General features: G+C 33.3%; 2 protein-coding genes across 2 annotated transcripts; one reads left to right on the top strand and one right to left on the bottom strand.

The window, feature by feature from the left end:
* Positions 1-3445: 3445 nt before the first annotated feature.
* On the top strand, positions 3446-5115 carry LOC115884617 (putative uncharacterized protein DDB_G0271606). Its single transcript, XM_030903254.1, has 3 exons — positions 3446-3945; positions 4268-4476; positions 4542-5115. Exons 1-3 carry the CDS (start codon positions 3511-3513, stop codon positions 5050-5052), a joined length of 1155 nt encoding a protein of 384 aa, XP_030759114.1. The 5' UTR covers positions 3446-3510; the 3' UTR covers positions 5053-5115.
* Positions 5116-8653: 3538 nt separating this feature from the next.
* Positions 8654-10183, bottom strand: LOC115884618 (putative uncharacterized protein DDB_G0271606). Its single transcript, XM_030903256.1, has 3 exons — positions 9679-10183; positions 9154-9362; positions 8654-9090 (listed from the first exon to the last, which is right to left on the bottom strand). The coding sequence occupies exons 1-3, from the start codon at positions 10123-10125 to the stop codon at positions 8760-8762; spliced, it is 987 nt and encodes a 328-aa protein (XP_030759116.1). The 5' UTR covers positions 10126-10183; the 3' UTR covers positions 8654-8759.
* Positions 10184-27401: the final 17218 nt, after the last annotated feature.

Genomic DNA, 27401 nt, shown 5'->3' on the forward strand with positions numbered 1-27401 from the left:
CTTTTGCCGGACCATGCTGGGTATGGGTAGGCTGTGGCCAAGGCGAGGAGGGAAGCGAAAATGAAAGCCTTCATCGTGTAGTCGGTGTTTGAAGTGGGGACCTGTTCTTCAAAGATGCTCGAACTGAATTGAAGTCTCTGGTTCTTTTTCTTTGTTTTATATGGATGCTTATCTTAATTTGCCACCAGCCGAGAGTCCAATTACTTGCAAATTCGTATTTTTATTGCATGAGACGACGGTTTTTTTTTGAAAAAATATTTTTGATAGCCTCTGTTAATTAATTGCAAGTGATAGAGATAATGTGTGGTACTACATCTTCTTCTTTTAATGAGCAGTACGGGTTGTTGTTGCATAGGAACGTATGTGGCGTATCCGTAGCGGTATATCAGAGAAAAAACATTTATAAAATTAGACAGGATATCTTGAATTAAATGATAGAGTTATCTTTTTTATTCGGCGAATAGCGTAAACAAATTTTTTACTCGCCGATGAAGAATAATCTTCGTTTAGAAAATTACTTTATTTCACAATGATGCATAATATTGTTACCTGAATGGGAAAATTTAAATTGAATGATATATTTCCCTAAGAAAAATTTTATATTAGTCAAAGGGTATAGTCGGATTAATATAGGAAATCTGCCCCCGCGGCTTTTTTTGACTCGCACTAAGGGGATCGATTTCTAAAGTTTTAGCTTTTTAACTCAAAAGGTTTTCGAGATTTTCAAAAAAAACTGTTTTTTCAATTTTATTTTTATTTTTATAGTAAAATTCAAAATTAATTAATGATGTTTTTTTTTCTAATTCTTAGAAGTCCAAGACATGAAAAAATACTATGATCATGATTGTTAAAGGAAAAGCCGATTTTTAGCGAAAGAAAGAAAATTAAAATCTTCATTTTTTTAACCTTTGCGAAATATAAAGATTTATGCTGAAAAGCTTTAAAATATGAAGATTTTAATTTTCTTTCCTCCGCTAAAAATCGGCTTTTCGTTTTTGAATCATGACCATATTATTTTTTCATGTCTTAGACTTCTATGAATTTGGAAAAAATCATCATTAATTAATTTTGAATTTTACTATAAAAAAAATAAAATTGAAAAACAGTTTTTTTTTGAAAATATTTTGATTCGACACCAAATCGATCCTTTGAGTGCGAGTCAAAAAAGCCGCGGGGACAGATTTCCTATATTAATCCGGCTATATCCTTAGATCCTAGAAAATGGTATACCTAGATATTTTTTGTATTAATTATGGATATGACTGTGTAAAATATTCATTAAAATAGTAGTCCAAAATAACCGATTTTTTTTATTTGAAAGATCTGCGAAAACATATTTTTTGGTTAAAGTTTGAAACCCATTAGATTTTTCTTTCTGTTTTCGTTCTTCTAAATTTAATCTGAAACAACTGTTGCCATATTATCAACATATTATTTTTTTTAACTAAAAATTAAAAAAATTATAAAAAATTAGTCAAAAAAATATCGAAGAAAAATTTTATAGACAATCTTGGTACCGAAATGTAAAATTCCTAATAATATGTGAACTTATTTAAGACTCACCCTGTATAAATCATTATTCATGCTTAAGCCGGAGTCTCATGCATCCGAAATCCGATGACACGACGATCCGACGGTGCTCCTATTGGTCGAAATATTTTGACACCTATTTTTATCCGATAATTTTAACTAATCGTCCGACGTCGTATAAAGTTAAATTTTGTTTAACTTTTGTACGATATCGTGTGTTTTTTAACCTCACTTTTTTTGAAAACATTTGTTTTTAAAAACAAGATTAGTGGGAAGTGGGCAAAATTCGGGATATTTGACGAGGAAGTTATTTTTATAAGTGTTTCTCCAATAAAACATGACATGAATCTCTATTCAGTGCAGCAGAAAAATGTCAAAACTGTCAAATTTCGGAACGAACTTTCGGATGTATGTGACAGGCTTTTTTTATTTCGCAGGATAACTTCAAATTTCGGATGTCGTACCATCGGATTTCGGATGCATGAGACTCCGGCTTTAGTCTGAGACGTCTAAAATCTGTCCATCTAGTGAGTGAAGATTTCAACAGTCTATAAAATGACAGAAAATACAATTTATGTACCTGCGAAATGACAGCAACTGTCATTTCCATGTATTCTCCCGTTGTACACACGTTATTGTGCGTTCATTGCTAGATACTGATAGTATCTAGCAATGAATGAACAATAATTACGTGCAACGTAATTTAAGAAATATTAAGAAATATATTCTAAAAAATAATTCATATAAATTTGAAACATAGTCCTTTATCGATTTTCAAGTCATAATAATTGAGAATCAACATTTAATTCTATTTTAAATGATTTTTTACGTATTTACAGCACTGTTACGATACGTTAATATTTCTCAGATATTTTACAATAGACAGTTAAAGCACGGCCGAAGACGTAGACGTAAACGTATCGTTTGACATGTACGCTTGCGCAGTGAGAAATTCACTTGCGTTTACGGATACGTGAGACGTATCTTTACGTGCCTTTACGTACGTACAAAACGCAAACGTATCGAGCCGAAGGAGTTTCGATTTCAGCCGAATGATGCCGAACGTACAAATTCACAAACAACTCGTTTCCACAACTGGCTAGTAATTAAGTTATTTCATAAATTTTGGGGCCTGTGTAACAGAACTGAGCCTATTTTATTACAATAAATTACTATAAAAATATTAAGCATCATAATAAACTCATTTTGGAATCTATTTCATTAAATGCTAGTTCTTAGCCAAAATCCATATGAGGATTCTAAAAGATGGAATCTAATAAATAATCATAAAACTGTGTCTGATTTCCAATATTTTTTATTACTAAGCAGAGCATTTTAAGTTGTAAGGACTACTTTCTGTAATAAAATAATTTCCATTTATAATTTTCTTCATTTTTTGAAACTTTTATAAATTTAATGTGGAATCAATGGAATAATAGATATCCATTTTCAGTTTTAAAATTAAATAAATTATTTCACAAAATAATTTAGAATTACAAATGTACCATTTGCGTTACTTACGTCAAAATACTTGCTTTAACTCTTGTTTACACGACAACGCAACGGCAGACGTAACGTAGGTTTCTGCGTTACGTGTCGAGAGATACGTATACGTATTGTGCCTTGCTTTAACTGTCTAATAATTATTGTTAATTTTACGGGATCTCAAAACACAAATGCTCGACATTAAAAAGATGTACTAAAATTTTAACAAATACTATCGAGGTATGGAAAAATAAACATCTCCAATTAATTTTTCTAATTAGGTTTTTATGCATAAATAAAAGTTCTAATTCCGATAAAAAAATTGTCTTAGGCAACATCCATAAAAATTTACAAGCTTCCGTTAAATTAATTTCTCGGCTGGTGGTAAACATAAGATAAGGATTAATATAAAACCCCCATACAGAACCAGAGAAATCACTTCACTTCCAGCATCGTTTCAAGAACTAGTGTCTAGCTACAATACCAGCCACTACAATGAAGACTGTTATTTTCGCTACCCTCCTAGCTTTGGCTAGCGCCTACCCATACCCAGCACAATCTCCCTTCTTTGGTGCATACAGCCAAGGACCTTCGGGAGGTTCAGCTGCTGAATATGCTTTCCAACAAGCTGCTGCTCTTGGAGCCTTTGGAGCACAGTCTGCATCCCAACAAAGCACTGCTCAAGCTATACAAGGAACTGTAGGTGCACAAAACGGACCAGTAAACGTTCAAGCTGCCGCTGCTCAAGCTGCTCAAGCCGCTCGCCAGATCGTGCAAGGTGCCGAACAAGAACAACAGAACCAATTCCAAGAATCCATCCAGCAATTGGCTCAAGGACAACAACAAGGAGGTGCTGCAAACGGACCTTTCGGACCACAAAACGCTGGACAAGCTTTCGCACAACAAGCACAAAAGCAACAAGCTATCCAGGTTGGTTTATAATGGCATATTTGCTGGTTTCATATTTTTTCTTTTAGAGTTTTAATCAACAATTAACTAAAGAAATATTACGTTATAAAAATAGATTTATTGAGTTAAATACTTCTTTGAAATTAATATTCTTTATGAGATTTTGGCTTAAATCACAAAACCTCAAGCTAGAAAAGAATCCTTTAGACATTAGAAAGTCAACTGGAGTTAAAATTACATTTTCGTAGCCAAAACCTTATAAGGTTGGAGCTGAAGTGAACCTAATGAAAGATAGAGTATATAATTAAGCATGTTGCTAAGTATGAGTCTGATACTCCACTAGGAACTCCAAAAACAACAACAAAACCAAGCCCAACCTGGATCCACTGGCCAAAACCTCCAACAAACTCTCCAAGCTGGAATCGAAGCCCAATTCGCAGCCCAAAACACACAAAACCAACAACAACCCGGTCAAGCTCAGGCTACCGCTGCCGAATTCCAAGCCCAAATCCAACAATTGGTAGACCAAACTAACGCCGAGCAAACCAAAATGTAAAAATTCCTCTATAAATCTTACTTTAAAACTTAAGAAAAATTTAATATTTAAATATTTTCAGTGCTATTGCTGCCGCTGAACACAAAGCCAACCAACTCCAGCAACAACGCCAATTCGCCAACCAACAAAGCCAAAAAATCCAAGCTCAACTCGCTGCTGCCAGACAAGTAGGAGCTTCTCCCCAACAAGTCCAGCAATTGCAACAGGCTCAAGCTCAACTCCAGCAACAGCAACAAGCTCTTGCTCAACAGGAACAAGCTCAGCATTTGGCTGCCCAACAATTGCAACAGGCCCTCGTCAACCAGCAGAGCCAAATCCAGAATGACATTGCTAACCAACAGGCTGCCCAGAATGCGCAAAATGCTCAGAGTGCACAGTCTGCGCAGATCGCTCAAAACGCTCAGAATGCCCAGAATGCTCAAAATGCCAGGAATGCTCAGTATGCCCAGAATGCACAAAACGCCAAGAATGCCCAGTATGCCCAGAGTGCTCTGAATGCCCAGAATGCTCGTAATGCCCAGTATGCTCAGTATGCCCAGAATGCGCAAAATGTCCTGGCAGGAGGATACTAAACTAAGAATTAGAATAGCATTTATATGATTATTTAAAGTATTTTTTACGACTGACGGAGTTACTAGATGTATATTTTTAAGGCAAGATAAATAAATATCATTTTGTTTAAATATTTTTCTTTGGTTTTTAAAATCTACAAAATAATTTTAAATTAATCAAAAAGGTTTTTAGTGAGTCTTGATTATGGAACTAAAATATGGAAATATAAAAAAAAATTGTGTGTGAACTATGTGCGCATATTTGAAACTTCTTACTAACAATTATTAAATTGAAGGACATTTTTGAAAAAGTGTTTTGTCACATGTCAACACGTGCCTTGGTTAATTTTTAAGAGCGAAATGAACTTGCCAACAATAGTTTCCAATTTTTTCAACATGATTTTAATAAACATTAATAATGATAACAGAACTAACGATATTAAAGAAAACATCTGGATATCATATTGCGTTAGGTTTTCCTATTCTTCTTTAAGGACCAAGCGAAGTTCATTTAATGAAGCTGGTGCCGCTTTGCGACCTCTAATCCTCCTGCCAAGCATTTCCCAAATATGTTCTATATGCCCGGCAGTAGCATAGAGTTCAAAATAATCACCAAAGCCACCTCGTCATATTGAAAAATAACTTCGTAAAGACATGTTGATAATTGAAAAATTTGCAAATTGTGGCAAGTTCATAATTTGCTCTTAAAAATTAACCAAGGCATGTGTTGACATGAGTCAAAAACAAAATATTCATCAAACCAAGTATTTAGAGATATGGTTCTGACCGAAAATGTCTCGTGTGCAGTTATATGTCCCCTATGTTTTGTGCGGCGTTTTATTAAATATGTATAAGAGCTTAAAAACCAACTGGTCACACGCTCCAGATCGTGGTTGTTTAGTCGCCATATTTAAAAATGGCCGACGTGTTACTAATTTCTTATATATTTTAATATCTTCCTAACAAACGGTCGGGTTTTTAATTTTAAAGGTTATTATACTCATTTTTTGACCGCAAACAAATTTTGTGAATACATATTTTTTAACTGTAGTCCTTTTGAGCAAAGTATAATTTAAAAATATGGATCCATGGCGCGTTTTTAAACACTAATAAAAATTCGTTTCAAAATAATAAAAATATATTTAAATGCATAAGACGTATTCGCAAAAAAAACGCGCAACAAGTATAATTTTTCAAATGCAAAAAATTAAGATGTTTAAGCAGAAAACATACTAACTTATGTATGAAGGTTCTTGCATTGGTCTAAAACACTACTTTTACATTTACAAAAGTCGCAACACATTATTTTTAATTTTCTACAGGGACATACAGTTTCTCTGAAACACATCTGGCAACTACACGGACTAGGAAAGTCTTCAGGGTCCTTTGGGTCGTCTGTTACTTGTGGAATCAAAATACCATCTTCTTCTATATAACCATAGTTCAAAGGTGTAAGTTTTTTACATGGTTCCAAAGCATGAATCCATTTGTAGCATTGCAAGTAGCTCCGTTTTATGTGAAGACGGATTGATCTTGAAGTAGGGGCCAAATCTTGAAAGCATTGTAATTTTTTATGATGGAACTGATGGAAACGCAACTTATCCATTGTACTCAAGTTTGATGAAAGTGCACGAACCAAAAATTCTTCAGCTTGTTTTTCCATTTCTTCATTTAATGCCTCTTTACCAAATTCTAATAAGAGCTTTTCAGCATACGATTCTGCTACTTTCAGAGCTGCTAATTTTGTACTAACCTTGCTTGTAGTGTTGCAACCGGTTAAAGAATGAATAGCAGGTAAAGCTGTTAAAACAATAAGTGTTAATCTGCCATCAAACGAGTGAAGTGGAATATACCGCAACGTTTTTCCAACTCCAAAGGCAACATAAAGCTCTTTAAGTCCTGCACTTTTCCACTTCTGAAAGTAGTGGTAAAGTGCACTAACAAAAACATCAGTATCAGTAGAACAAATAACTACGTTCTTTACGTTTGTAGTCAGTGTCATGTGAGAAATATGGGTTAGCATTCTGTCATCCGCTTCTTCATGATCAGATTCCAACGTACGTTCTTTTTCAATTCTGCCATTCTTTATATTGAAACACCTTGGCTGATCATGTTTAACAACGCCACCCAGGTAAATGGGAATAGATGCAGTGACAGAATCTTTGTTCCGGGATACCCAATCAACAAAGTATGACTGCAATAATTCTTTGTTTTGACAGGAGGCTCAGTAAGCGTCAAAATATCCACAGGAAGGGGTGTGTTGTCATTTGGCGCTCCATATTCCACAAGCTGTACAAGTATAATATAAGCGGAAATATTGTCAAAAAAAAATTTAGAATTTGGCAGCCGTTTTTAAATATGGCGACCAAATGACCATGTTCTGGACCATGTGACCCATTTTGTCAATTACTCCTAGAGGTGCTTAACAAATCCCCGCAACAAAATTTAGGGGACATACAACGGCACACGTGACATAGGCTAGCTCCTAGACTATTTAGGAAAAGTTGCTCACGAAATTATTGCACAGGGTGTTTTAAAGATAGGGTAAATAACAAATCTTCAATTAACTTTGTATAATAAGTCAAATACTAAAGTTCATAATAAACTGAGTTTACGATTTAAAGTTGATATAATTATATACAGTAAGTTAAAAAATTCATGAAAATAGTACTAAAAATATAAAAAATAACACTTTAAATTTGACGAAAACATTTTCCTTTGCTTTTTTTGCATCTGAGTATATAAAAATATACTTGTATATACTGAAATGGACACAGACAAAAAAACTGTCCAGCTCAAATTCATATTTATTTTTAGACCTGTGTAGGTTGTTTTTTTCTTTAATATAGAAGGGAAAAACTCTACCTTTTACTTCGAGGAGGAACAAACAAATGTATTTACATTAAAAGTTTCTCTCTATATTCGTATATATTGAGTTACATTTACATAAAAACAAATCTATTGTTTAGTCTCCATTCGTATAAATAAAGATCTGCCTGCGTGGTTGTTGCTATTTTCGAACCTTTTGGATATTTCAAAAGAGAAAAAAACTGTCTACTATTACAAATCAAAATTATACAAATAATTATAGGTTTACATCTAATTTTACGTGTGTTAAGAAACAATAATCCTAATGTTACTTTGAATATGGTAGACAAAGTAGACAATGATTCAGTATTAAGACTAAAAGAATTTCGGACTTCCAAATATCCACTCGAGTTTCGAAAAATCCCTTCTTATCGAAACTCTACACCCTAGAGTCAATCCCTTTTCCAAAAACCAGCTTTTTACGTCAAGCGCTTTAAGCAGGATCGTGATTAATCAATGACCAGATTTTTCGAAACACCCTGTATACATTTTTAAAAAATCTTAAAATATGTAAAAAAGACAAAATAAAATATACTTGTTTAAGCGTTTTTCGGAAACTTGACCGTTTTTTAAATAAAAAATATTGAAATATTTTACACCCCCTTAGAACTGGAATTTCGAAAAATGCCTTCTTATCGAACCTCTACACCCTAGAATCAACCTTAGGATTTTATATATTAGTATAGATAACACTCCATTTGTAGGTTTTAAAAACAAAACAATGTATTTTTTAAACAAAATGATATTTATTTATCTTACCTTAAAAATATACAACTAGTAACTCCGTCAGTCGTAATACAATAATTTAAATCATAGTATAAATACTATTTATCAAATAACTGTTTAAACTTATTCTTAGTTTAGAATCCCCCTGCATTTCCCTGGGCAGCATTCTGGGCATTTTGGGCAGCCTGTTGGTTAGCAATGTCATTCTGGATTTGGCTCTGCTGGCCGATGAGCACCTGTTGCAATTGTTGGGCAGCCAAATGCTGAGCTTGTTCCTGTTGAGCGAGAGCTTGTTGCTGTTGCTGGAGTTGAGCCTGAGACTGTTGCAATTGCTGGACTTGTTGGGGAGAAGCTCCTACTTGTCTGGCAGCAGCGAGTTGAGCTTGGACTTTCTGACTTTGTTGGTTAGCGAATTGGCGTTGTTGTTGGAGTTGGTTGGCTTTGTGTTGAGCGGCAGCAATAGCACTGAAAATATGTAAATATTAAATTTTTCTTGAAGTTTTACACTAAACTTTATAGAGGAATTACATCTTGGTTTGTTCAGCGTTGGTTTGGTCTACCAATTGTTGGACTTGGGCTTGGAATTCGGCAGCAGCAGCCTGAGCTTGACCGGGTTGTTGTTGGTTTTGTGTGTTTTGGGCTGCGAATTGGGCTTCGATTCCAGCTTGGAGAGTTTGCTGGAGGTTTTGGCCAGTGGATCCAGGTTGGGCTTGGTTTTGTTGTTGTTTTTGGAGTTCCTAGTTGAGTATTAGACGCATAATTAGCAAGATTCTTATTTATATACTCTATCTTTTATGAAATTCTTTTCAGCTCCAACCTTATAAGGCTTTGGCTACTAAAATATAATTTTAAATTCAGTTGACTTTCTTCTCTCTAAAGGATTCTTTTCTAGCTTAACGTTTTTTTTTATTTAAGCAAAAATCTGTTAAAGAATATTAATTTCGAAGAAGTATTTAACCTAATAAATTCATTCTTATAACGTAATATTTCTTTAGTATCAAAAATTCTAAAAGAAAAAAAATGTAACAAACAAATATGGCAAAATAAACCAACCTGGATAGCTTGTTGCTTTCGTGCTTGTTGTGCGAAAGCTTGTCCAGCGTTTTGTGGTCCGAAAGGTCCGTTTGCAGCGCCTCCTTGTTGTTGTCCTTGAGCCAACTGCTGGATGGATCCTTGGAATTGGTTCTGTTGTTCTTGTTCGGCACCTTGCACGATCTGGCTAGCGGCTTGGGCAGCTTGAGCAGCGGCAGCTTGGGCGTTTACTGGTCCGTTTTGTGCACCTACAGTTCCTTGGATAGCTTGAGCAGTGCTTTGTTGAGATGCAGATTGTGCTCCAAAGCTCTGTTGATAAGCCTCTTCAGCAGCATTTTGTTGGAAAGCCCATGCAGCAGCTGATCCTCCTAAAAGTCCTTGGCTGTATGCACCAAAGAAGGGAGACTGTGCTGGGTATGGGTAAGCGCTAGCCAAAGCTAGGAGGGTAGCGAAAATAACAGTCTTCATTGTAGTGGCTGATTTTGTAGCTAGACACTAGTTCTTGAAACGGTGCTGGAACTGAGGTAACGTCTCTGGTTCTGTGTCGAGGTTTTATATTAATCCTTATCATATGTTTACCACTAGCCGAGAAATTCTTTTAGCAAAAACTTGTAAGTTTATATGGATGTTGCGTGAGACATTTTTTTTTATCGAAAAATACATTTGTTAGAAGTGTTATCTATGCATAAAAACTTAATTAAAAACATAAGTTAGGCATTTATGTTTATTTTTCCATACCTGATAATATAATTTGATCGTCTTTTTAATGTCAATCATTTTTGTTTTCAGATCACGTAAAATTATCAATAATAATATACTTTATAGAAAATATTTATACATAATATATCATACCAGCTTATGAAGCTTGTGATGTTTGAAATATATTCTTTACTTTTAAACAATAAAGAGTATTATAAGTTATAAGTCTTTTTTGAAGAGTGCAGCGCATTCAACCATTGTGTTCAACTGAAAAACTACTTTTTCTCCAAAAAGAAAAAATCTGGAAACGTCCAACCAACGGACGGGGTCTTTTTCGTTCTTAAATAATGAATAATTATTCGAAAAAACTCGGCAAAGTAATTAATCTTACTTACGTAGACGTCTAAATTGTCGGGAAACTACCAGGCAGCACAAAAAGTTTAGGTTTAGTGGTTAAAAAAGCATAGGGGTTGTGCGGTCATAAGGACAAAGAAATGGCTAAAGTCCTATTTTGTATTCTAGAAACTTTATACTCTGTATAAGGTAGTATAATTTTTATTATTGCAACACAAAATTTAGAAATAGAAAAACTTCAGAACAATATTTGGTTTTAAAAACTTAATATTCCCAGAGAAATGAAGCATTAAAATTGTCATTGCATTTTTCACAAAGTCAATTTCTAAAAAACGATAATATTAAAGTGCGGTAAACCATAATCAAATTTACATTTATTTTAATCTTTGAATAAGAAGACTAAGGAAGGAGCATATCGAAAATCTTAGGTACACCGCGATGGGCCTCAAATATGGCCGACTTAAATTCCGGTTTATCAGTGTCGTTCTAATTTTATTTAAAAAATGTAAAACTATGATGTAGGGTAGACGTGGGGTAGACTCAATAATTTGTTGTTTTATTTTACGTTGTGAATAAATGTTGGTAGTTATTAAAATTGTTATAAAAATATATAATTCTAATAAAAATAGATAAGTTATAATGAGTATTTATTAACACAAACATCCGATACGCTACTGAAGCAGGTAAGTCAAATTAACGTATCTAAATTCTTTGACATCTAATCTTTGACAAGTAATAAATAAAAGCTAAAATGCAAGAAAAATATATAATTTAGTTAATTTAAGTGAATTTCATAAATGATCGGTTTACTACACGTATGTATATTAAATAGTCACTTACTAGCGAAAAGTTGTTCCATTATTTCACTCAATTTTTGCCGAGATCTACCGCACGCTAGACAACCAACTATTTTAGAGTCTTTTTCGATAAATCGCGATAGTGTCACTGTTAATTTAAGTTCTGCCACAATTTCCATCTAGATTTACTACCTTTATACAACTATCAGTAGTAAAATAAATAATAAATAACATGAAATAAGCTCCGTAAAGACTGACAAATCCACAAAATTTCAAATCAAATTCAAATATGTCAAATGAATCGTCAAACAGAACTGTCAAGGATCCCCACCCTAGAGTGCTTTTATGGTGCTTTTTCCGTCCACCATGAATACATGGATAGCATTATGCTCCTTCCTTAGTCTTCTTATTCAAAGATTTTAATCGTAGGAACTAAAATCTAATAATATACAGGGTGGTCCATTTAAAAAAATACAACTTTGATATTTTTTATTTATCATTTGGGTACAGAGAATAACTCTGTATATTAAAAAGCCTTCCAAACTACTATATTAAAAATACTTCCAAAAAATAATGTTTCTGAAACTACACACGATAATTCTTGATTTGGACAATATCATACTTTGTATTATAAAAATAGTTAGTAGGATATAAAATTCATAACAAATTTTAAACGGTTTAAGAATTTTGTATTTTCCTATCTAAAATTTACGCTTTTCCGAGGTATTAATTTTCCAGTAAAATATTTGGCAGCTCGAGGGTCTTCAAGATTTATACCCTGTAAATAATTCAAAAGCAACATTGTGCAGATTTATCGCTATAGAGTTTAGAAGTCATGAGGCTAGACGTTAGTGAATAGTTAAAACGTAAACGTTATCTAAAAAGTACGAGATATAGATCATAAATCCGCTTGTATGCACATAAAGAGTATACTAAAATGTCATATCAAATGGGATAATATACAGGGTGAGTTTCTTACTATGTTCTCTATGGGTGTCTCGGAAACTACTGGAGATAGAGAGTCGGTTAATGGGGAACGAATTGCAGTTTTGTGGGGTCATAAATATGCGTTTTTCAGATTTTTGAAAAAGTTCATGGCTTAGTAGATATTTGGAAAAAAACAAATTTTGGCCGTTTTAAAAATTGTCCCTAATTCCATTATAATCTATTTTAGACAAAAAGTTTTCAGATAAAAGTTGTATATAATCACATTCCTAATGAGTTTGTGTTCTCCGATTTTTTCTAAAGCCTGTCATTTTTGACATATGACACAAATATATGTTCTTTTAAATGGAAGCCATAGCTTGCCATGACTTCATAAGAAGCGCCATATTTTAAGCTTTTCAGCGATATAAACTGTAACATGTTTTATTCACAAAATTACAGAGTATAGCCAATTCACTGTCACTTTGAATTGTCTTTTTAAGACAGATGTCGCTTGTCTTGTCATTATTCAATTCATAATTCGAATTAATAATCAGAATGTTGTTTACAAAAGTTTCATCTAAAAATAAAATGTTACTCAATCACAATTGTTTATCTTCATCATTTACTGGATTAATAATGCAGAAATTACAGTTCAATTACAAACACTTATTCATCATTTATAGTGATTTACAGTGATTTTATTAAATTACTAGCGTGTACCAGCGACTTCGTTCGCGTAGAATTAATCATTTGTAATGGTGATGATAAAGCAAAGCAAGAATTTCCATTAACATACAAACTGGATAAACTTTTCTCACATTTATGTCAGCATTAGAAAAAACAATATGGCGATATTATTATGTAACTTGGTAATATTTGAGGGGTAGTTTCATCTCGTTGGAATTTGACTTTCGAAAAATCCGTTTGCCAAAAATAAGCTTTTTACATCAAGCAGTTTAAGCAGAATCGTGGTTAAGGAATTACCCACCTTTTTGGAACACCCTGTATGATTTTTTTTAAAAAAATCAAAATATGTAAAAAAACAAATAAATTATGCTTGTCCAAGCGTTTTCCCGAAAGACTAACCGTTTTTTAAATAACAAATATTGTAATATTTGAGGGACGTTTTCACCCTCTTGGAATTTGAGATTCGAGAAACCCCTTCTTATCGAAACTCTACACTCCACAGTCAATCCGTTTGCCAAAAATCAGCTTTAAACGTCAAGCAGTTTAAGCAGAACTGTGATTACTCAATGGTCATATGTTATGAAACACCCTGTATAAATTTATAACAAATCTTAAAATATGTAAAACGACAAAATAAAACATACGTGTTTAAGAGTTTTTCCAAAAAACTCACCGGTTTTTAAATAAAAAATATTTTAATATTTGAGGGATTTTGTTTCACTCACTTGGAATTCGAGTTTCGAAAAATCCCTTCTTATCGAACCTCTACACCCTAAAGTCAATCTGTTTTCCAAAAATCAGCTTTTTACGTCAAGCGCTTTAAGCAGGATCGTGATTAATCAATGACCAGATTTTTTCGAACACCCTGTATAAATTTTTAAAAATCTTAAAATATGTAAAAAAACAAAAATAAAATATACGTGTTAAAGCGTTTTTTCGGAAACTTGACCGTTTTTAAATAAAAATATTGTAATATTTGAGGGGTGGTTTCACCCTCTTGGAACTGGAATTTCGAAACATCCTTCTTATCGAACCTCTCTACACCCTAAAGTCGATCCGTTTTCCAAAAATCAGCTTTTTACGTCAAGCGCTTTAAGCAGGATCGTGATTAATCAATGACCAGGTTTTTCGAAACACCCTGTATACATTTTTTAAAAATCTTAAAATATGTAAAAAAACAAAATAAAATATACGTGTTAAAGCGTTTTTCGGAAACTTGACCGTTTTTTAAATAAAAAATATTGTAATATTTGAGGGGTGGTTTCACCCTCTTGGAACTGGAATTTCGAAAAATCCCTTCTTATCGAACCTCTACACCCTAGAATCAACCTGTATGCCAAAATTGAGCTTCTTACGTTGAGTGGTTTGAGCAGGATCGTGATTAATCGCATCAGTATGTCAGTCACTTAAGGATTTTATGTATTAGTATAGATTAAACAAATATATTTTGGCTAAAAAATAGTCAAAAGAGTCTGTTTTTACCCAAAATATAGTTTATTTTTCAAATCTAAACACGCATAATAATTACACATGATATAATAATCCGCAGAGCTGCGCATGTAACGATGCACAAAATTAAAATAACTGATTTTGCTATCTAATGAGCGAAAGGCAATATCAGCCAATTACTGAATAGTAATTAGGATGGTCCCATGAAACGGATATAAAATGGACTAATGCTCCCTAAAACGAAATATCAAAGCAATACGAGACGCGAAGGTTGCTATCTATACGCTTTTAGTATAATTTTATAGGTATTATTTACAGGGATAACAGATCAAATAAAATTACTATAGTTACATATACAGGGTGTCCCAACTATAGTCTGTCCAATGACACGATCCTTGAGAGTGATAGATGTGTCATTTTTATTTCAAAGTAGTTTACACAAAACATCCCCCTTTAGAACCTCGTCTGTCATGTTAAGAAATGAAAGTAAGTAATAAAGCGCCTCTCGTGTTTGTTCGCACTCAAAAAATTTCAAGTAATGCCTGTATATATTTTTAATAATATATTTTTTAAATTTACATTTTTTTAATTGTAAAGTAATATATTAAAAATTGATTTAAATGGAATATATTACATAACAATTATGTCAATTACAAGATTGCAAGCTTGTTTTCTAACATTTTTTAAATAAAACGAATTATAAAATTTCATTTGTCGTAGGTATGAAAAAAGTAAAATATAAAATGGACAAATTACATTACAATTGCAATAAGACTTCCACTTTTAGTTTTGCAATCCAAACGCAATATTGCTATTTCACAAATAAAAATATCCGACAACAAATCACTGAAACTTCGGCGGCTGACAACGAAAACTGATAAATATAACGGCACTTTTTGTTTTGGACCTGCATATCAACATTACGCTGGTCTATTATGTGTTTGTTGTTAAAATAATATAAAATATCTAATTATAACTTGTAAATTTTAATATTTTAACATGATTTTAACTACTTTTGACAATAACTAACTTTTTGTTATCAAGATGACATTTTAGACGGCAACTGACATATATGTCATAATATTTGAATCTTAAATATGTATGTAATATAATTTAAAAAACATTTATACATTCACAAAATACAACAAAGTCTAATAATATAGTTTGAAAACAATGAATATTGAATTAAAATTGAAAAAGTTAAGCGCCACCCCTTGTGTCAAAATTAAATGATTAAATTTTCGCAATTTTTACACCATTCGATGACCATTTAGTGCCTCTATTGCTTAGCGCCTCTAGTGTTTGTTCGGGCGGTTGGGCTTTTACTCCCGCTTATGGCCATTAAAGAAAAAGTTCTAAAGGGGGATGTTTTGTGGTAGTTTACCTTATTTTACAAAGAAATAAGAATCATGAAACTTCCCGCATATATGATTATATTTATCAATATAACTTGTGTACAAATGTACAAATTTGTAATATTCCACAACACACCAAACACTTTCTTGTCATTTTTACGAGTATTTACCCAAAAATTAAAAACCAACGAGTAAAAAATAGAAATATAATTGCACAAACTTAAAATTAACTTCTCACTGAACACACTTGCATCCTTGGCTATATAAAAGCAGTCGATAAAAGAGTAATTAATACAATGTTTAAAATAAAAAACGCAAAAAACAAGCGTCGTTGCACAATGGAAATAACATTATGACATATGATTATGACAATACGATGACAATGAAAAGTTGGTTTCCATAACAATGTATAATTTGTACTTTCTAAACCGGATAAAATTGTAAACATTTTGGAAATACGTGCCACTTTTAATGCGCATGCGTAAAGTCAGGTCCTCGAGAAAGACAAATCTATTGAACGTTCATAAGTGCTATAAAGAATGTTTGAAAATGGCATGTCGTGATGTTGGGGATATATTTTGTAATACTAAACTTCTGGCGTTGATTTATCCACGTAAGTATATATGATCTAGGATGTATACCTATTTTTTGACTCAATCAAAGTATTTAATGTTAAAGTCAAAAGCTACAAAAGCTACTATTTAACGTTATTTTCAAAAGGTACAGAGTGACTCAAATAAATAAAAAAATATCAAAGTTTCTTCATTTCACAACTTCATTTCTCTAGGCGTATTTAAGTTTTTAAAACCTAGTATTCTACCGAAGTTTTTCTATTTGCTAAATTTTGTGTTGCAATAAAAAAAAGTAATACAACCTTATACAGACTGTCTAAAAATGTATTTTAAAAAATTACTAGCTTTAAACGGCAATATCTTGTTTAATTTAAATAGGACACCCTGTATATTTTAAGTGAGTCGGATTCAAAATTTAATTGTCTATCAAACTGTGTTATGCCATTTTTACCTATCTCTTCAATTTTTCGTAGTAAATGCACTTTTTTATATCGCGTCGCGTCGAATGACGAATAACCCTGTATAGGCAACAAACGACAAAAGCATACTTTGACGCCGTTTTTTTTATCGTATGACACACTAGGTAACAACTACTATTAATATTTTTAATTTAACTTTTTTGTACTTGATTATTGAAAAAAAGTCAAAAACATTTTACTGCTGTATATTAAATAATTTTTATAATAAAAAATTCAATTTTATAAACGACTACAACAGAAAATATACATATAGATATACGTATTTCGTTATAATTGAAAACGTTTAATTTCACAAACATCTGATGCGAAAAACATGAAAATATATTTTATTTTCATCCCTTTTTTTCGTTTAACCAGACAGCGAAAAAAGAAAGAAATATACGGCTTTTAATTTCTTCACTTTATTCAATTCAAAGTGAAATTAAACAGTTTCTTTGCCAGAGCTTAAAAAAGAAAATTAATTCAAGAGTCTGTTGTCTAGAATTGAGATGTCTATTTATTATTTTGAAATGAGGGAAAAAAACTTTATTTGAAACAAAGAATTATTAACTTTTTTAAACCTTTTTTTATTCATTCTATCAATAAAATCAATCAAACCAATCATTGCTTGTAATGCATATTCTCCAGATGATATATCCACTGTAAAACCAAGTCATTTTATTTTATTTAGTCTCTCTTTAAGCACCTACTCAATAATTTTGTTATAAATTTTTAGTATCAATATTAGTCTTCTTTATTTCTGTAATAATTATAATGACTTGGCGTTTTTGAGAAAAAAAATATTTAAAGTTTTTGGAGGAAAAAAACTGCCTGTCAAAAAAATGTGTATCGCCTAAACGTCAAATTTAGTGATTACCAGAGCCACTGTGACATAAAAGGAAAACATGTGGCAAATTAAATTGTTTGAATATCATATGATATTACCCGTAGCTGTCATGGAAAAAATTTAATCTCTCAACTAAAAATTACCATAAATAATTTTTTCAAATGTAAACTTCCTACTTTTTATTTCACTTAGTGAAAAGGTTTTTTAATTCATTATTTTTTTGATTATGCATGTTCCTATACCTGTTTAAAGTTATTTAAGATTTAGTTTGAAAGCGGAAATTTTTCTTGATTTTATCTAGCTTTCTCTGGCATTAAGTGTCAAGCTATCAGACATTTTATTTCCTTCTGTCAAAAAACTAATCATTTGAATTTTGTTTATTATAAGTACTGCTGCTACAACTTTATAAAGATTTTTGACGCTTGTCAAAGTCTTGCCAAATTATAGGTTATAATTTTGTGTCAACTTTTGTTAAATACCCTGCGTTTTGGAAGATGATGCATTTTGATTCGTGTTATTACGTGTGTTTTGTGTCTTTTGAAGTCAAGTGGAGGAAAAATCGAGTGAAAATTAACTGTAGACCCAGAGCACAGTTTACCGTTAATACTCGCTGCCCAGGCAGAAAGTCTTATACACCAATAAAGTTAAAAGTTACCATTAATAAAGTTCGTATACCATCTCGTCGTAGATAAGTGCATCTCAAATATGGTAGAAGGACCATACTAAAACACATACTAAAAACTGGAGTAGCTCTAAAATATCGACACCACACGATAGGCAAATAATGGATTTTAGTACTGCAGAAAAATAATGTCAAAAAGTACAGGTTTAAAAAAAAATAAGATATATTATTTATAAAATTTGGTAAGTGTTATTATTAATAAAATAGTTTGTTTTATTTATGTTGTTTTATTTATTTCTGCGCAATATTACAAATTTGTATTTTTTGTACATAAGTTATATTGATAAATATAATCATAAATGCGGGAAGTTTCATAAAGCTTGAAGGTAAGAAATAGTTCTTTTTTATATTATTTTTTTGGTATGTTGTATCTTGTTCTTGTTTGTTTTGTATTAACACATACCGTTTTTTATTAAATAAAATAACTCGATTACGTTTTTTCATTTTTATACAGTTTTTTTCACAATATTTTGAAGTAATCACTTGTCAGTCAAATTTTAAATATATTAATTTCCTGCTATGCGTTCCAGTTGTGCCAACTTATTTCTTTGTAAAATAGAATAAACTACTTTGAAATTAAAATGACAGACACATCTATCACTGTCAAGGATCTTCTCGTTAGACAGACTATACTATCCTTAATTCGAACTTGTAAAAAGTGTATGTTTAAATCTGGAAAACGGGATATAAAAACTGGACAACCAGTCAACAAGAAACAATAGGTTAAAAGCCTGGCCAGTTTGTATATTAATATCCAGCAGAACATAATGACACATTGTGATATGTGGATTTATTATTCGTTGGGAATATATACAGGAACCAGTTATGCTAAATGGGAAAATTCGGGAAAATGGGGAAAATCGATAGGCGCAGCCGGTGCATAATATGATAAATATTTCCAGTAATGAAGCCGCATCGGAATGATCTATCGAAAACAGTGGAAAATGGCAATGAAATTAACAGAAAATATATGGCCAGTTGTCAGTTATAAAACAGAATATTTTGTTGAAATAGCCTTTTTTCAGTCATTATGTATAATATAATAGCTCTAAAAGCGTAAAAGGCTCATGGCTTGATTGGTTATCTTTCTCCATTTGTTTCTGTCTTTCGCCTTTATTTTCCACGCATCCACTCTTATCCTTCTCAAGTCCTCTTCAACATCCTTTTTCCATCTGGTTCTCGGTCTACCCCTCCTTCTCTTTCCACCTCTTTCACGTTTCATTATCATACTAGGAATTCTTGTTTCAGCCATTTTTTTAGCTTTTTTCCAGTCATTATGTATATAATAGTTTAAAAACGCTGTAAAAGGCTCATGGCTTGAATCTTTCTCCATTTGTTTCTGTCTGCCTTTATTCTCCACCCATCCACTTTTATCCTTATCAAGTCCTCTTCAACATCCTTTTTCCATCTGGTTCTCGGTTCACCCTCCATCTCTTTCCACCTATTTCACGATTCATTATCATACTAGGAATTCTTCCTTCAGCCATTCTTTCAATGTGTCCCAACCATCTCAGTCTTTGAGCTATTGCCACTACCGTTATACTCGGTGCCCGATATAGTTGCTTTAATTCTTCATTGGTGTTCTCTGGTCCATATGTTGTCTACCTTCTTTCCTCCAAAAATCTTCCTCGGTATTTTTCTTTTCCAAATCTCTAGCCTCGAACTTTCCGTTGTATTGAACGTCCACGTGTCACATGCATACAGCACTATTATTGGTCGTATCATTGGTTGATACATTCTGATTTTTAAACTTCTAGACATGTTCTTACTCTTAATAATTTTCTGTAGTGCGCTAACACATCTATTTCCTGCCATCATTCTTGCCATAATTTCTTGGGTTACATTTGGATTCCTTAGAAATACGGTTCCTAGATATGTGAATGTATCTAATTCCTCAAACTTGTATCGTTTACCTCTCTCAGAATTCATTTGTAGACATCTTCTCTACTCAAAACCCACTCCATAAATTTCGTTTTCTTCTCATTAAACACTAAGCCTTCTTTTTGCGCATGATTTTCTAGTCTTTTCGTCACCGATATCAGCTCTTTCCGATCTCTTGCTAAAATGACTAAATCATTGGTAAAGGCTAAGCATTGGTGTCTTTTTGTATACAGAAGGCCCCCTCTGTTGATTCCCGCATCTTTTATAACTTTTTCCAATACTACCCAAGTAGCATTTTCACGACTTGCGACCACATGTTTACTAAACACAACGTTGGATTAGTTACAAAAAATAGTTAGCTCCGTACCTTGGGTATTAAAATAAATGTTAACGTTGTTGTAACGTTGTGCCGACGTTGAACTAGTATTACAACAAAGTAAACGCTTCTGCGACGTCGAATAAACGTTGTCTTGTAACCTTTTTGCTTAAGTGATCTTTAGGGGATTCGACAACGTAGTACAATGTTGGACAATAAAGAGTTTTCCGACGTCACTTTCAGGACCGATTCCAACGTTATGCAAACTTCGTCTGTTTTACTAATTCCAACGTTGTTTAGATTTCCTTATTCTCACGTTGGTAGGACGTCGAGCCACTACCTTTTGCAACTGTATTGAACCGTAACCTTAAATCTTAAATTTTCACTTCATTGTTCTGTTCAGTCAGACAGTTCAGTGCTGTTTTGTTTTTATAAAAAAAAACTTAATTAAAATGGGACGTAAGAAAGGCACATATATAACGAAATTTAAATATACATCGACATATTACCGATATTATCCACTCCCTCGTTTATTTAGAATATAGAGGGCGGCACAAGCTAGACTCTAGGATGACTATATTAGTCAATCTTGCGACTAGTATACTACCTGTTAAGGCTGAACTCCGACTTTATTAGTCCAGTATGCGACTACTCGAACTACTCCATCTTAATCTCCAAAAAAACAAAGTTAAAGCCGCCATGTTGTTGAATGAGAAAATGTTTCGTTCGTAAAATAGCAATTCCTGCTTTTTTAATAAATTAACTTGAAATATTTTAAAAAAAAAAAAAAAAAAAAATTTTTTTCTTTTTTTCTTTGACCGCGAATAAATTATTCTCTTTATTTACTAAAAAAATTCAAGAATTTTTTTTTTTAAAACTTTAATTTTAAGGCCCATTAGTATTTTCAAAGTAGAAACAATACATTTATCAATAAAGTTGTTTGAGTTTAACTTTTTTGCCTTGGGTAACGAGAGTTACAGAGTTGGTTTAAGTGTTTCAATAATTATGATCTTCAAACATCCTCCACACTTAAATACTTTTGTTTTGTTTTCCTTCACTGCCATCTGGCATATGTCTCTAACTAAATCATAAAAATAATATTTTTACTATAATTATCCCAATTTAGGATAAAACGACTTAGACGCCATATTATTATAGTTTTGTATTTCTGTGAATTAGGATTTTAAACAACGTTGCAGTTTGTACTAAATAGGGCTGCTAGCCAACGTAGATATCCAATGTCGTTTCGACCCAAAAATTATTCTCCAAACTAGTGCAGACTAGGGTTGGTACGAAGTTGTGCCGACGTTGTGCCCCGACGTTTGGTCGCGTGACACAACGTTGTTCCGACGTCCAAATGCCTGCTTGGGTCCACTAAACAGTACTGGAGAGAGTGGATCCTCCTGTCTCTTTGTCAAAACTCCGAGACGGTATGATGAGTTATAACTCAAGAAAGGGGGACTCAATAGATCTCCCATATACCTACAATCTACTATTTTTAATTAAACATCAATCAGGAATACTTATAACCACAAAACAACTGTGTATGACTATCATATTTACAAACATATTATAAATGGATTTCAAAGGAAATCAACAGAGATAACCAAATATTTATCCGGGTATACGTATTGTTAATGTATATGGAATTTGTCAGGTACAATCGACCGCATTGACAAAAACAAACTCGCAAGTGAATCGGGTAAATATTTCAATTACAAAACGTATACGTACAAACCAATCGGCCGATAAAGGATTCACGATTTGATTAAGTTAATCCAGCACATCAAATTGCGCCACAATACCTTTTTGCTGGAAATTTCCAGATAGGGATACAATCGATGCCAGATATACAGTTATTTATATGCAATAAAAGCGTGAACAATACAGATTTGGAATGAAAGTCACATGAAATTGGGCAAATCTAGATACTCCATTTATGGATAGATAGTTTAAATTGTACAGGGTGGCGCCTCTCATACGCCGCGGAGGTTCCAAGGAGCACGACAGTTTGTATTGAAATGAAATTTTGTGAGTATATGTAGGTTAATTCAGAGCACTTTTTAAAAAATAGAGAGTTCTACAGGGTGTTCCCAAAGAAAGTTACATTCCAAAGTTGTGTTTTTTGTTATGGAACACCCTATATATATTAATATATTTTTGGATTCTGGAAGAAAAATAAAGGTGAGTTTTATAAGAGATGTATATGACTAAAATGTCAGGTTTTTGACATATAAACTATTGACATATATCTAAAAATAAAAACAATTTTTAAATTACAATAAAAGCTACCTAAATTGGAATTTACCCGGTATAGCCTAATATACAGTTAAATTAACTATTATACTTTAAATCAAATTAAAACTTGATCAAAAAAGCTATACAGGGTGAGACAAATTAATGTTGGACATTGGTCACCGTTAAAAGCATGTTACTCTTTTGTTTTTAAAATGGAACACCCAGTATATTATTCAGATATTCAATGGAGAATTCATGTCTCTTCAAAATACGATCAAGGTTGCCTATCCCTCAGACAAAGATTTTCCTAGAAATTATAATTTACATTATTTGAACGGAGTAGATCTTTATTATTTTATAAAATCTAGGTGGCTGTGATATGCCTGACGTTACTTCAACATAGTTGTCTAATTAGTCCAACTTTAACAACTAGTTTATCATTTTGTGTTAGTTAAAACAAAAAAATTTCTCAGAAATTTGCCGAAAATGCAAACTTATCCTACATCAGAGAGAATCGATATGATTCTATTAGTTGGTGAATGCAGTGTGCATTCACAAATTAATAGAATACTTAAATGCTCCCGATTTTATCTAGTCTCGTTTTTTTTATGGGGATATATTAAAGACAGTATTTACAAAACTAGACCAACTATTGTCGACAACATGAGAGAAATTATTGTAGCTGCTTTTCGAGGTAGAACTCGACATATGCCTTTTAAAATGAAAAGATCCTTTTGAAAAGACAATTATTTTATGCAGTTAACAGGAAAGGAAGCATTTTGAGCATTTGATTTCATCTAGCTAATTTTTGTCACATAATTATAGGTTTATATCTAGTTTTAATTCTGCAATAATTAAAATATCTTAAAAATCTTTTTAAAGGTCGTTGTATATTATCTTCGGAATGAATGTGCTATCTCCGAAATGAATTAAATGTAATTATTATCATCAAGGTCTTCCCAAAGACTAAATAAAAAATTATAATTTGCATGCGGCTTAGTTAAAGAATAAAAAGATAACCTGGCAGATACACTGAAACAAACTATTTGACCTAAATGTGACACAAATTAAATTAAATTAAAATCAGTTAATGTATTATACTGTTAAATATGCTGTTATACAGGGCGTCCCAGAAATGACTGCAAGTATTTTAACTGGTAGTATAGTTCGACTCCAGAAACACCAAAAAAATGTTGATTTTTTTTTATTTTTCTTGACTTTATAAATGCCAACAACTTCAACTACATCAAATTAATAAAGGCATTTTGAAAAAGCAATTAAAAGATAAAAAACGCTGCTAAGGCTATCAAAATGTTGATCTAATAATATTTTGACGTTTATACTATTACGTCAAAAGCAACTTATTTCCAAAGCCCACCATGACTTCACTGAATCATCATTTCTTGTTCACTGTTATTAATTTCTTAATTATTTGATATTTACACATCTGGTATTATGGTATTCTGGTACTTCGTCGATTTTAAAATAAACTAACTGTTTCTATCTTATTTTTTTTTGTTAGAGTGGGCATAATCAAGAGGGCTACTGATACCGTATTGTAAAAATAAGGTAATTAAGGGCTTATTTTTTGGTATTTATTATAATTTTGCTAATCTTCGGTTTGAAAGAAGATATCAAGATGCGGTTTTCGCTGACTTTTTAAGCTTTTACTGCTCTTTACTATCAGCTAAAACTGGGACGCCCTGTACAAATAGAACAGGCTAGAAACTGGATATCTAACAATGTAGAAAAACGTTTTAAACCGACTAATATATGTATATATAAACCGCTTATTCATCGTTTCTTCGGGCACTTTTTTTCAGTGTAAGAATTTTTGGGATAGCTAATCTGACTTGCTGCTTACTATCATTTATAATTAATTTAGAAATGAATATGAATATTAATATTTTTTTTGGTACAATGAATGACTTGACTTTCAATGAAAAAATACTCGCTCTCCGAGATATGTTAGATAGTGCTTAGAAAACTCGACCAACTAGTGTCGACAACATGTCGACAACATGTGAGAAAATTATTGTAGCTGCTTTTCGAGGTAGAACTCTATATATGCCTTTTAAAGTTAAGTTAACAGGAAAGGAAGCATTTTGAGCGTTTGGTTTCATCTAGCTAATTTTTGTCACATAAATATAGGTTTATATCTAGTTTTAATTCTACAATAATTAAAATATCTTAAAAATTCGAACATCTATTGAAGAGCAGACTCAACCAAGAGATAGAAGCAAAGGGAGGGATCGCCTCGACACCCAGTTTGATTTTGCAAGGGCAGATCTGCAGTGGCAGCAATGCTTAGAATACTAGACAATGAGGGCAGCCTTAGGGTTTTGCGCTTTGGAAGTTAAACAGGAAATTCTGCCTTCTAGTAACCCTAGATATAAAAAATGCCTTCAATTCCGCCGCCTGGAGACAGATCGACGAGGTGCTCACCCAAACAAAGGTTGCACCTTGTATCATACGACTAGTACGAAGCTACTTGTCCGATAGGAAGCTGATCATTGGAGAGGAAAAATGCATGGAGGTTACCTGCGGGGTTCCGCAAGGATCAGTGATCAGGCCGCTACTGTGGAACATCTACTTCGACGTTGTCCTGAGGTTGGAGATGCCAGAGGGAGTGGGACTCCTAGCCTTCGCGGATGACTTTGTGGTTGTGGTTACAGGTGCAACGGAGACTATAGTGACAACCAAGGCTAATATTGCCATCAATAGGATAGCGGAGTGGACCAGGCAGAAACGGCTGAACTGGTCACCAGAGAAAGCCACAGGCAGGGAGTGGCGACATGCTTTTTTTTTGAGGTGTAACAGCTTTTTACGTACGGAGTGTGGGACCAAACTCTCCTTAAGCTGTCTGGAGTGACACCACCCACTAAACGTCACCCCCTTGCTCCTGCCACGTCTACCTGACCCGCTTGACGCATCTCCTCAAGTAGCGCCGGGATGTTCCTTTTGTCATTACCCCTGCTCTTCGCTGTATTTTGCCTCTAGTATATATTTTGGGCCAGTTTTGAGATGGCTTCAAAGTTTTCTCTTCTTTCTGTTACCGATTTTAAGAAGGTATCTGCGGAGATGTTGCCACCAATCGTCATGCATGCCTCACATCTTTCCTGTTCCCATCTTGGACAAGCAAACATTGTGTGTTCTGGAGTATCATTGGGTTCAGCACAGTATCGGCATTCCGCGACTTCCCCCTTTCCAATTTTACACAGGTAACTCCCAAAATTTCCGTGGCCACTCAATATTTGAGTAAGATAGAAGTTTACCTCTCCATGCTTTCTTTTAATCCACATATTTATATTTGGGATGAGCTTATATGTCCATCTTATCTGTCCTTTTTGTGATACTTCCCATTCTGCCTGCCACTGCTGCACTGTGCGGTTTCTCTCCATCTCTCTGCTTGCCCTGGTTTGTACTTCACCCTTGAGAAAGAGTCGTTCTCTTTCTCTTGAGAGAAGATGCAAGGGCACCTGACCCGATATCACCAAGGCTGCCTCAGTTGAAGTAGTCCGATACGCCGAGCAGACCCTCAAAGCCATGACTCTCTGTGCACCTTAAGTCTTTTTTATTTGCGCATATTGGTTGCTTGTTCCACAGGTGCTCCATACACAATATGCGCTCCTGGCACGCATATGCTAACACTCTTCTTTGCTGGTGTTGGGGACGAATGTTTGGCAATATTGCGGACAACGCAATATTGCCACGGTTAGACATGTCAGGTTGAGGTTCTGAACATGGAAAAAATCAGTATCGAAAAAGGGAGACCATCAAACATCTTGATGTTGTTTTCGACCGAGGGACTAGAAATCTAATCTTCGCATGTCGAATATGTTACTAGAAAGGCGGAGAAGCCGGTCACATCACTGTGTTGGTTAATGCCGAACAAAGGGAGGGCCTCTTCATCGGCAAACGCAGACTACGTGGGTAAATGTTGCTATTTCCACGTTGCTCTACGCTGCACCGGTGTGGGGTGGAGCTATGCGCTATCGCAAATATAGAGACATGTGTCAACATGTATTGAGAAGAATGGCTATTTATTGAGGAGAAAAGTAATCTCACAAAAACAGAAGAACAGACTGGAGAGCAGGCAACGCAGCTAAGGCAACAGCTAGAGAGTGAGAAGTAATACCTAAAGGTGGTTTCACTCAACAAAAAAAAATTTAAATATGTTTTAAACGTGTATCTTTTTATTACCCTTGAGTATTTTACTCTACAATCTTTAATTTTTGTTAAATTAACAAAAGGTATATCACACAGCCACCTAGATTTTTTCAAATAATAAAGAATTACTGACGCAAAATCATAAAAATTAAAGTATCTGGGAAAATATTTGTCTGAGGGGTAGGCAACCCTTATAGGTAATAATATTTTGAAGATATATAAATTCCCCATTGAACACCGGAAAAATATACTGGGTGTTCCATTTAAAATAAAGGAGTAACTTACTTTTAAAAGTACTAATGTTCCATATTA

The sequence above is a fragment of the Sitophilus oryzae genome, unplaced genomic scaffold (genome assembly GCF_002938485.1).
Source record: "Sitophilus oryzae breed Bouriz unplaced genomic scaffold, Soryzae_2.0 scaffold_304_pilon_pilon, whole genome shotgun sequence".
NCBI lineage: Eukaryota > Metazoa > Arthropoda > Insecta > Coleoptera > Curculionidae > Sitophilus > Sitophilus oryzae.